The following is an 11,190-nucleotide window of genomic DNA, read 5'->3' as shown; positions in this document are numbered from 1 at the left end:
CACTCACATAGTAATGATCTCCTGGATATTAATAAAACACCTGTCTATAGCTAGGAAGTTGTGTATTTACAAACATGTATGTAACCTAATATAAACAATATAAAATACAGGCTATTCCGCAGTACATACAGTATCTGATATGTACGAAAACATAAAATAAACTTGGTGAAATGTTTGGAAACTGTCTGCTTTTATTTAAAACTTTACATACATATTTCTCTTCTGCCACAAACCAAAATAATAATTTGGACACTGATTCCAGTTCACACAACTAAACTTCCTTTACAAGCAAAACACACATAGCTTCTTTTCAATCATTTGGTGCTAACAGGTAAACTACGATGCAAACCAATGACAAATGATGCAAAATCAGACATGTAAAAATGTGCAAATAAGATGTGCTGATAATTTAACAGAAAATAAGTAGCACCTACACAGACGGGGGACCATGACAGATTAATTTCGACAGGCAGTCCATTTAGTAAGGCTCTGTTGGCGCACTGTAGAAGTGTAAACTCCAAGTCACAGTCTAACATGAACAATAAGATCTTTTTTTCTTAAATAACATGCCTGATTAAATACTGATCATATAAATACAGTAATCATACAAGGATTATGATTTAGCATTAACAGTGCACCTGACATAAGACTGACACCCTCCTACTGGAGTCCGGCATATGCTCTTACAGGTAGTTACAGAGCTGCAAATGAAGCCCTAAACAGAGACTGAGAGAGATTTCCAACCCTAATCAGAAGCAGCACATATTATCAGCAACACATACATACAACGGTAAGATACTCGTCAGCCCTGTTCATGGAGCTTACAGTCACAGAGCTCTTTGTAGATCCTCTTGCGTATCTTTGGTATGTCCTTCTGTGTAAACTGCAGAGGTTTTGCCATGGCAAGGCATCTAGAATACTGTAAAGGAGAACAAAATTCAGTCATTATGGGATCAGACACATTGAAGTCATGCGTATTAGGTTTAAAAGGCACGCTGGTACCTCCAAGACAAAAACTCCACAGTCATTTTCATTGGTCTGTTGTGGGATTTTCTGTGAAGGACAGCAGGGGGAGACAAGACATCACATCAGTGAGCGTGTCAGATGAAGCTTTGTTCCTTTGTGCCACCAGCTTTTGAAGTCTATCATTACTGGCTATAACATCGACAGAACATACCTCATCGAACAACACGGCCCAACCATTTTCAAAAGCTGTTTGCTTCTTGTCCTTTGCTTCTGTCATCAAGTATTTCAGGATGTTCTATTACAAGCAAAGCACAGAGAAAAACAGTTTTACAATGTCTTGCAGATAAGAACTTATTTCTACTCCAGGAAAAGCGACTGGTGTTTACGTATATTGTCAGTGACAAAAAAAATACATGAAATCTGCTCTTACCCTTGCAACCTTCTGAAGTGCATTCCCTTGAGAGTCATAAAGGCAGATCTTCTTTTTGACAACGTCAGCTGTCACCAGACACCAGTGAACTTCCAGATGGATGGGCACCAAAAGCAAACTCTTAGAGAACAAATCCACCTGTTCAAGAAAGACAGGGTTAAGGCCACTCGCTCTGCTTTCTCTTCCTTTCTAAAAAAGTCAGTGATTTTTCCAGAAGTTTATCACCCACATTTTCACACTGATAAATGATCACACCACTTCCATCTTAGAGCTAACCTGCTTTGTCCATCTCTTAACACCATCGTATCCTTTAGTCATGAGCTGCCGGTGGAAGAAGCTGTTGAGAAAATGGACCTAAGAGTGGAGACAAAAGGAGATCAAAATGACAAAACTACAATTAAAAAACTAAAATAATGTTCGCCTGTGCAAGTCCATGCGTTTTTAGTCTGGTCAGATTCTGACACTCTCGCACTTTCAAAATTGTTATTGCATTAAAAGTTGTTCAAGTACTGTATAGATAGAGCTCAAGAAATAGGACAATTCTCTGATTGTGACACAGTCTAGATTATAGGCAAGTATTGTGATTAACTAAAGCAATAGTTTGAGATTTGGGGAAAAGCGCTTACATTCACTGGTTGCCTGGCAATTGCCTGTACAATTTCCCCCTGGGGATCAATAAAGTATTTCTGATTCTGATTCTGACCCTCACAGTAATGACAAGTCTCCAGAAAGTCACAGTGTCCGACCAAGAAATAGTCCCGCATATCACCCTGTAAAACTACAACTTGTCATTTTATAGAGGTGCTGGTGGGCAGATATTACTTCTATCTTCGCACAGAGCCAGGCTAGCAGTTTCCCGTTTCCAGTCTTTATGCTAAGCTAAATGGCCGCTGCCTGTATGTGAGTGGTATCTTCTCATCTGACTTTCGACAAGAAAGCAAATATGCACATCTCCCAAAACGACAATGATAACGTCAAACTTTTCCCTTAATTACTGCCAATATTTTAATAAACCTGGTAGGTAAAAACCATTTGGTGTTCCAATTATTATTCGTAAAAAAACACGACACAACATAACATCCTACTTTAATTTAAGATTACCTTGTGATGGGCAGATTCCATAATCAATTCTCCGTACATGTTCATGACCTTAAGCGGAAACAAAAAATATACATCAGTTACATTCAACACACATAAATCTTTCCACTCAAAAATCAACAACAAACTGAAACTCTTGGTGTGTTAGATGATAACCTGATCGTTGAGCCAGTTCTGATCTGCCAGTGTGGACAAGTCATCCAGTGTCAGTGTGTGTTTCTTGTAGACCACCCGGAAGGAGGGAACAGGTTTCTCAACGATCGCAATTCGGTATTTGGTAACTTCTGAGAAGATGACATTTTTCCTGCACAGGTGGGAAAATACAATACAAATGGTCCAGGAATAAAATTATTACAGATATCACTCAGAATGCTCTTCCTATAAAACAAAAACTTTAAAAAATGAACTAAAGAAGTTCTGCTGTTGAGTCAAGAGGTTTTAATCATTTGAACAGAGAGAATCACATGATACAAAAGTGATTTCAGACAAAGATTTACCGGTCACTGAAATCAGTGTTAAACCTCCTCTTCAGATGTCTCAACACGTCGGCCTTTTGTAATGGGATGAAACTTCCATATATTCTGTAGAAATCATCAAGGAATTCTAGAGACACATGGAAACATTGGCATCTCAAATGGCTGTGAAAAACAGAAATGTAAAACAAAAATATATAAAAAGTGAAAATAAGTCTACCGTGGATGTCCTTTGTCAGTACTTTAAGGCTGACGTCAGTTTGAGAAGACGCTGTCTTTTTACAGGCGATCCACTCATCATTATCTCTGTTTGTAGCCTGGTCCTGACCTGGAGTGACAGTAGTGAGTTGCCCTGATGGGTCGTCAACCTCAAGCCTTTGAGCTAGTAACATCGTCCCAATTTCTTTAAAATGTGTAGTTAACCCATATGCATTGCTGTCTGTATTCAACAGTGGTTTAACGGTGTGAGAATGTTTTAAAGGGTCGGCCGTTCCACTAAGCTGTACCCAAGTTTCTGTTCTTTGAGGCGGCACCGTCGCTGTTGGCATGGCGATGTCACCTGCAGAAACATTTGTGTCCGTTACCAGGTTCTGCAAGGAACTGGGAGCTATGAACGTTTCTGACAGGCTGACGGATTCACGCAGTTTCAGCAGGCAATTCTGTCCTCTACGCAAGTCCTCTGAACCTCCAGTATCACATCCAGGAGGTGACGTTCTGACTTGTGAATTTTCCAAGTTTGGTGTGTGGTACATTGGAACTTTGCTTTTATCTTTTGGCGATTGTGTCTTTAGAGTGAGGCAGGGGCCAGAGCTGGAGCTGACCCCACAGGCTCGTTTCTTTACTCTCAATATTCCAAAACGGCATTTCTCTCTCCGCTTCCTCCACATCCAAAGCTGTAATTTACAATACAAGCGTCTCTTGGCTCGCCTGGAGAGATGAGAAACTCCCTTGATTGAGGACATGAATCCCTTTTTTCTCCTGAGGTATTTTGCTTTGCTCCGGTGGCTCTGTGTTCGGTGCATCTGGGAGAAACTGAGTGAGCGATGGAGGGTCACATGAGAGCATGGAGTTGTGGGTATCCTTTCAGCTGCTGGAAGGACATGTGTGATCATACGCAACAGAGCTGAATCAGGATTTTATTTTGTCTTCTTTATTTATGACAGGGAGATGCACACTTTCTAGGCCATGGTCCACTGTCTCGATTCTACAGATTTAACTTCCCCTCGATACTTCAGGTCAGATGCTACCAGCTGAGCCAGTGTAGACTTTAAGTGGAAAGTTGAGTACTAGTGTTGGACGCTGATGTATCTGCAGGTTCTCCTACACCATGACAGGACTTTCATAGCTTACTCAGCCGTCCTTGTATTTGCTTCTGCTGGCGATGTCAGAAGAAGAGCGATGCACAGTCTGAACATCTGCTGCAATACAGAATGGATGTGTTATTATATGCAGGGTTAACACCTTAAAATGTTAACAGTTTAATGTGGTAAATGAATGGTAAATAGATGGGTTTTTTGTAAATTTTGATCAGTTTTAATTGTTACGCTTGAAGGTTATGGCTTGGCAACAAAGCAGTTCACTAAGCAGTGGTTGCATTTAACTAAGTACAATTACTTGACAATTGGACTTAAGTATATATTTTTTGATACTTTAATGGAGTTAAAATCAGCTCCATTTTATCAGCTGCAACACTGAAATGATGCTTACATGTTAACGGAGTGATAACAATCAAATAATATAATATATAATAACACTGACAGAAGCCATTCTGCTGCATGGCAAGTATTTTTACTTTGTGTACTTTGACTTCTGAGTATATTTTGCTGATTTTTACTTCAGTGAGGGTTTGAAGGCAGGACTTTTACTTGACACTGAGTATTTATATATTGGCGTGTTGCTACTTTTACTTAAGTGAAGGATCTGAATACGGCTTCCACCCATGCAGCTTGGTTAAGTCTGCTGCGTTTTCAGCTACATAAAACAGAGAGTCACGTGTGCACAGATGATTTAGTAACAAACTATTTTTTACAAATGTTTCAGTGGAATCCAAAAGCTGTCCTGGAGACCTAGATATAATGCATTTTCAAAAGTTGTCAAAGCTTTGCACAGCAGTTTAACATTCTTTTATGTGTGAGCCTGTGCAACACACATGCCCCACACAGGTAAGTTAACAAACTTCAATATTTGACATCCTGCAGAATGAGACAAACACATGGCTCACCGTTTTGCCAGTCTGGCACAATTTCTTCTAGGCACGTGTGTCCAAGCAAAGACCCCTGCTAAATTAGCTAAAATAGCTAGGCTTCCTGACACAACAACTGTGGGTAACAAATGGTGAGCTGTTAGCCATGACCACTCCTGCCTTACCTTTACTGTCTCATTCGCCCCGTTGAAACGTCGGAGTGGGATGAACTATGGTCTGATAAAGGTCTACCATCCGGAGAATTGTTCTACTTTTTATTTAAGACACGATGTTTCGCTGTGTGACCCTCTCATCCTGCAACGCATTTAGCATCATGTATACAATCTACTGCACATTGAACGTCGCGTTGGTAATGCGTCACTCTTGCCCCCGACCAATCAGAATTTACGCAGAAGGCTTTGTAGATTTCGGACAAAAATGTGTTTCTCTTTGCAACGATGGAATAATTTTTGCCTCTCAGAAGGAGCAACAATGGCAGCATTTATCTCTGTTCGCGACAAGCTAGAAAAAGCAAGCATCCTCGTTTGGGTTCATTATTTAGCTATGTCAGCCCAGTGAAATTACTACTAATTATTTTCTCGCCAGTAACCAAAGCTATTAGGCATCTTCTCAGCCTTGTCATCTCAAATAGTGTGAAAAGTAAACCAATAGATAAAAACAACATAAGTGGGTATAACAGATGTCATTTGTCAGTGTTTTATTGCTGACGTCTGTTTGAGAAAACACTGTCTTAAGTAATTCTCTCATTAGTATCTCTGTTTGCAGCGTGGTCCTGACCTGAAGCAACATCAGTGTATTATGCAGATGGTCCAGAGTAAATATGTGGGCGGCAGTAGTCAGTCCCTCAACTGTGCCCCACCTGTTGGCAAATATCCTCTTTGCTGAAGTGTCATTGAGCAAGTCGCTGAATCCCTATCAGCCGGTTACAGTGAAGTGTAGCTGAGCATGGTCACACTGACAGTGGGGCCCATCTCTGTAGCTGTGACCTCACTCTGACCTCTGTGAGGAGGCACAGCTGCTTACACAATATGGGTGTTTGAACATGAAGCTCTTCACACATTTTGTATGGTATTTGATTCAAGAAGCATTAGTGCTAGATCTGGGCACTGCTATCAAATGAAAATCACAAACAGTGGAGATGTTTCTAGGTGTCTCACATGAAAACACAGTCAACCATCCCGAGTTAAACTTGAGACCGCTCATCCCACGCTAGACTTTGTCAGCTTACATTTGTTTTGGCAGCAATCCTAAAACCAGAGTACGACCCACGTGTGACGCAGGAGGGATGATCGTGGTATTTAACTTGGCTCTGTTTTCCTGTTTGAAGTACAAGATATATACACCACAGGCTGCATGAGTTCTGCCTCTCCTCCTTACCATTATCTGCTCGACAGCTCTGATACCTCTTGTGTGTGCATCTCTCACAGAAATGAATCCCCTGGGCATCACCGTGGTTCTGGTACTACTGGTGGGGGTATGGGCTCAGATCAATGTGCTACGACCTCAGTGTGACTCCCCTGAGGCAGAGGAGGCTGCTCTGGTGGCTCAGGATTACCTCAATGCCCAGCACACTCATGGCTACAAGTATGCCCTGAACAGGATCGAGGACATCAAGATCCTTAATAGGGTAAGTCAGCAGGTGTAGAGCTTGTGTAGTTACAAGCAAAGACATTTATACAGATAGTTACCCCTTTTTTTCTTCTCCTGTTTTTCAACTTTGAGGCAGTAACAGGGCAATGCCGTACATAGCAAAATACTCATCACATTTATTTCCTCTTGGCCACTGGATAATCAGGATCACATCATTTGAAATCTGAAATTTGAAAGATTAAACTGTAAACTATGATATGAATGTGTAACTTATGAACACGATGTAGACTCAGGAACAGAATTTTAGTCAGATATACATATGTATGGTGCCTCTGCATGCAAACATTTGCACAAACATGTCAGAAACTCTGCTCTATTTTTCAGTGCCATTTGAAACTTCATGTGCATGTTCATCCAGGCAAATATGACACCCGAACATTTCACCTTAGGGGCTTCTGTCTATGTGGCGATCATACAACACAACGAATTCTGTCAAATAATGTTTTGTTTGTTGTTGTTTTTAGCTTGATGGAGACACATATGTCCTGGAAGTTGACCTGCTGGAGACAGACTGTCATGTGTTGGACCCCACACCTCTTGCCAACTGCACAGTCAGACCCAAAGCATTGACGGTGAGACTGCATAGCATTAGTACACAGAAGCTCTCTTCCTTGAGCTACAAGAATTCAACCAAATATAAAGATGACGATCGTTTTAGGATATAAAATAATGAGAAAAAACTAATGTCCAGATTGAATGTTATTTGGACTGATTCCTTGTCTCAAATCAGGCAGTAGAAGGAGACTGTGATGTGGTGCTGAAGAAGGTTGGCGGAGCTCTGACTGTCACTGCATTCAAGTGTAAAACAGAGGGTAAACATTTCAGATCACACTCTTAGCCATATGAGAACACAGACACTCACATTCAGAACATGCTACACAAGTGTCACCCAACACACAAAAACCTGCATGTGCCTTTCTTTGATGACGTATAGAATCAACAGAAGACTTTTGCTTGGACTGTCCTACCCTCCTTCCCCTAAATGACACCACAGCGCTGGACTTTGTCCAGGCCTCTCTGGCAACCTTCAACAACATAACTGTGAATGTAACATACACTGTTCTGGAGGTTGGAAGGATGTCGTCACAGGTGTGCCCAAGCATAATCTGTTCAGTTCCATTTTTCATATTTTAATTTGTGTCGGTCAATGCATCAACACTTCTCAATACCTTGTTTCAGGTTGTGTTTGGTGGGCCAATCTATTTGGCAGAATATGTTGTAGTTGAGGCTAATTGCACTGATGATGCCTGCGTGCCCCTGAATGATGTGATGGCTGTAAGTACACAAAGCATCAGTTTTGTTTTCCACAGGAAAAATATGTTTTATAAAAAGACCTGCTTGTAAGCTAATCGAAGAAGACAGGGAAATGATAAATGTGGTCACCAACAGTTCAACATGAACAAAACTGTGTTTTTATTTTCTCTACTAGGAACGTGGTATTTGTTCTGCCAAAGGTTCGAGTGCTGATCACACAGTGGACTGCAAGATATTTCCCACTCTGGTAAAATACTGCAATTCTTCTCCAAATATTTTGTGATGGCCAAAAATAAGTCACAAACTTTACTATACTACATTTGTATGAATTGTTTTTTCTAAATCTGTGTTGATGTATACACCTTTTCAGATTCCTGTTGTAGATGGCAACAGCACTGCAGCTCCTGCCTTGCCACCAGTGGTCCACGTACATGCAGGCCTGTCACAGAAGCACGGTCTGAGACACCACAAACTGACTACTCTCCATGACCCTCAGCTAAGTGTCTTTCTGTCTGCAGAATCAGCAGAGTCAGATGAAGTTGTACCTGTGGCCCCTGCAGTGGTTGATACTGCTGCAGCAGCTGCACCTGCTGCTGATCCAGCTGCAGATCCAGCTGCAGAACCAGCTGCAGAACCAGCTGCAGAACCAGCTGCTGACCCAGCTGCTGATCCAGCTGCTGATCCAGCTGCTGATCCAGTTCCTGATCCTGCTCTAGCTGTTAACACTGCATCAGCCTCAGCCAGTTCTGAGGTCCCTGTTATTGTGGTGAAGAGAGATGTACCTGCCGTACCCGCCGTACCCGCCGTACCCGCCGTACCCGCCTCTGCATTGGTTGACACCCCTGCAACTCAAATAGACCCCATTTCTCTTGTGCCAGTGTGCCCAGGAAGGGTCAGATTCTTTTAAGTGTTCAGGTCCCACAGACTCTCTATACTTTCTGGTACTAGAGTAATTAGTGACTTTAATTCATAAATGAGCATGTCCTGTGAGAGGTAGCTGTACTACCAATACACTTCCTACAAACATGGAATAATCCATTATTTGAAATTGTCAAATCACACAAGAGCATTTTGCATTGCAAAACTCCTGAAATTTCTGTAAAACAGAAGATAAAGAGTTGCATTTGATGCTGCTGAATAAATCTCAAGTCAAAGCTTTTTGTGTTCTTACTTTGTGGTCATCATGCATCCTCTAAAATGTATTGAAACAATTCTACTTCAATACATTTGACAATAGCAGTCAGTGAAGGATAGAGAGTTATCCTAAGGCCATTTACAGGTTTGATGAGGACACACTGATTACCTCTATACAGAACTTCAACTGCACCAAAATGCATTTAATCATTCATGCTTCATCTTTAAGGGTGATTGCAAAACTAAGTGCTGTTTGCCGATTGTGTTGACTGATGCCAATGACATTCCTGTGAACCCACTGACATTTCCACTAACACAACAAAAAAAAATTGTTACTCAAATTTTGTCCTGTACCACTAAGCGTTCAAGACAACTCAACATTTTAAACATTACTCAAATGTTTCAGAATGAGATTCTTTTAATATCCAAAGATCGGGCAGTTCACAGATTGTTACATGAATTTTCAAAAAACATTTAAATAATCTGGTAGTCACTAATTAAAATGAATTAAAGATTTCATATGATATTCAAAATATGTTCAAAAGAGGAAAAAGCCTGTTATAAGAGTAAAATATTTTATCAAAATGTATAAATAAACTAATGTTAGAATTACTATGTGGAACTTTGGGAATGTTAATATTTCTCTTTTTAGGAACAAGGCCACTGTTGATGAATGGGTAAATTCTAGTGAATGTATTTACATAAATGGGTCAATGTTCAGGAAGTGCTAGTTCATGGTAAGGCAAAATAAACAAGACAAATAGGTTCAGGGCAATGCACCTTTTGACTCTACACAGCGGATGTAATGCCAAGTACCGAGTGTGAACTGTCAACTTTGAAACTAGTCAAAGAAAAAAAAAAAAAGGAAAAAAGTTGTCCTTGACTGCTCATGTCCAAAGAGAAAAAACAACCAGTTACATTCCGTTCTTACACCCACTTTCCAAATGTTTCTACACCCCACTCTTAGCAAAATGCAACCCTCTGACTAAAGTGAAACAAATTCCTAAGTTTATTTGAAGAAAAAAAAAAAAATCACAAGGTCAGATAGTCTGTCTCAATTGTTTATTCACATTGAAGGTAACTCATTTCCACTTCCGATTTCCACCTTCTCTCTGAAGAGGTTGGTTCAGTCCTGCAAGAGACACATTAGTCAAAAAGAGTGTCAGGAAATTCTTAAAATCATCAATATCAACATATTTACTTGGTGGTCAGCAGCAGAGCTCCACTGTTGAAATGCATTTCCAGGAACATGAGGTGGAATCCTTTGGCCAGAGCCTACACGTGTCTTCCAGAAGTCTTTGAATGAGGCAAGGAATTTAGGCTTTAAATGTGCCGCACTGAGCGAGGGGTCCTGGGGCAAAGTCACAAAATGAGGGCCAGACGAAACCAATGGCAAACCTGATTCACTAGGCCATGGCATGTAGTTGGTATTACCAGGTAAGGGATTGGACATTCCTTCCCCCACCCATTTGTGGTGTTCGGACTTTTCCTGTGGGGGCTTTAAAATCTGAGGATGTTGGGGTTTTCTTTTATGCCTTGCAAGATTTTGTGCCAGGAAGTTTGCGTCAAGAACCAGGTCTCTGAAAGGAAGCAGCGATTCATTGAAGCTGTTGGGCTCCCTACCTGGTGGGCCATGCTGTAGCAGCACATAACTCTTTGGTGTATGCACAGCTGGTTCATATTTGGCGGATTTCTTTGAATCACTCACAGATGGCTGTGACGCGTTGTTATAAGTAGGTGCTTGAGCATCTTGAAGCATGTAGTAAGGGACCAGAAGATGATCACGTTCACTTTGGACTTTAGGATGTGTTTGCCCTTTCGTGTCACTGGATTTTTCGTTAGACGGCTGAGGTTCTTTGACTGTAGATTTATTTTGCCACTTTGATGTAGGCTGCCATTGTGGATATTGGCCAATAAAAGACTTGAAATTAAACCCTGAGGGATTATTCATGTCCCCAGCTGATAGTTGACCATTTTGCTGC

The 11,190-nt window shown here is 41.0% G+C and overlaps 2 protein-coding genes and 1 long non-coding RNA gene across 3 annotated transcripts; 1 reads left to right on the top strand and 2 right to left on the bottom strand.

The window, feature by feature from the left end:
- Window positions 1–222: 222 nt before the first annotated feature.
- Window positions 223–3,359, bottom strand: LOC139296433 (sentrin-specific protease 5-like). Its single transcript, XM_070918836.1, has 9 exons — window positions 3,188–3,359; window positions 2,992–3,097; window positions 2,651–2,798; window positions 2,498–2,545; window positions 1,673–1,750; window positions 1,397–1,534; window positions 1,178–1,261; window positions 1,003–1,053; window positions 223–919 (listed from the first exon to the last, which is right to left on the bottom strand). The coding sequence occupies exons 1-9, from the start codon at window positions 3,357–3,359 to the stop codon at window positions 803–805; spliced, it is 942 nt and encodes a 313-aa protein (XP_070774937.1). The 3' UTR covers window positions 223–802.
- Window positions 3,360–6,599: 3,240 nt separating this feature from the next.
- LOC139296661 (alpha-2-HS-glycoprotein-like) lies at window positions 6,600–8,981 on the top strand. Its single transcript, XM_070919132.1, has 7 exons — window positions 6,600–6,797; window positions 7,285–7,392; window positions 7,551–7,632; window positions 7,755–7,909; window positions 8,000–8,095; window positions 8,250–8,321; window positions 8,445–8,981. Exons 1-7 carry the CDS (start codon window positions 6,600–6,602, stop codon window positions 8,979–8,981), a joined length of 1,248 nt encoding a protein of 415 aa, XP_070775233.1.
- A 1,274-nt stretch (window positions 8,982–10,255) lies between these two features.
- Window positions 10,256–10,859, bottom strand: LOC139296693 (uncharacterized). Its single transcript, XR_011598453.1, has 2 exons — window positions 10,410–10,859; window positions 10,256–10,340 (listed from the first exon to the last, which is right to left on the bottom strand). It is a non-coding gene; the product is annotated as an uncharacterized lncRNA (long non-coding RNA).
- Window positions 10,860–11,190: the final 331 nt, after the last annotated feature.

The sequence above is a fragment of the Enoplosus armatus genome, chromosome 14, assembly GCF_043641665.1.
Source record: "Enoplosus armatus isolate fEnoArm2 chromosome 14, fEnoArm2.hap1, whole genome shotgun sequence".
Taxonomy (NCBI): domain Eukaryota; kingdom Metazoa; phylum Chordata; class Actinopteri; order Centrarchiformes; family Enoplosidae; genus Enoplosus; species Enoplosus armatus.
The sequence above is the reverse complement of the archived record's forward strand: the minus strand, read 5'-3'. Positions and strand labels throughout refer to the sequence as shown.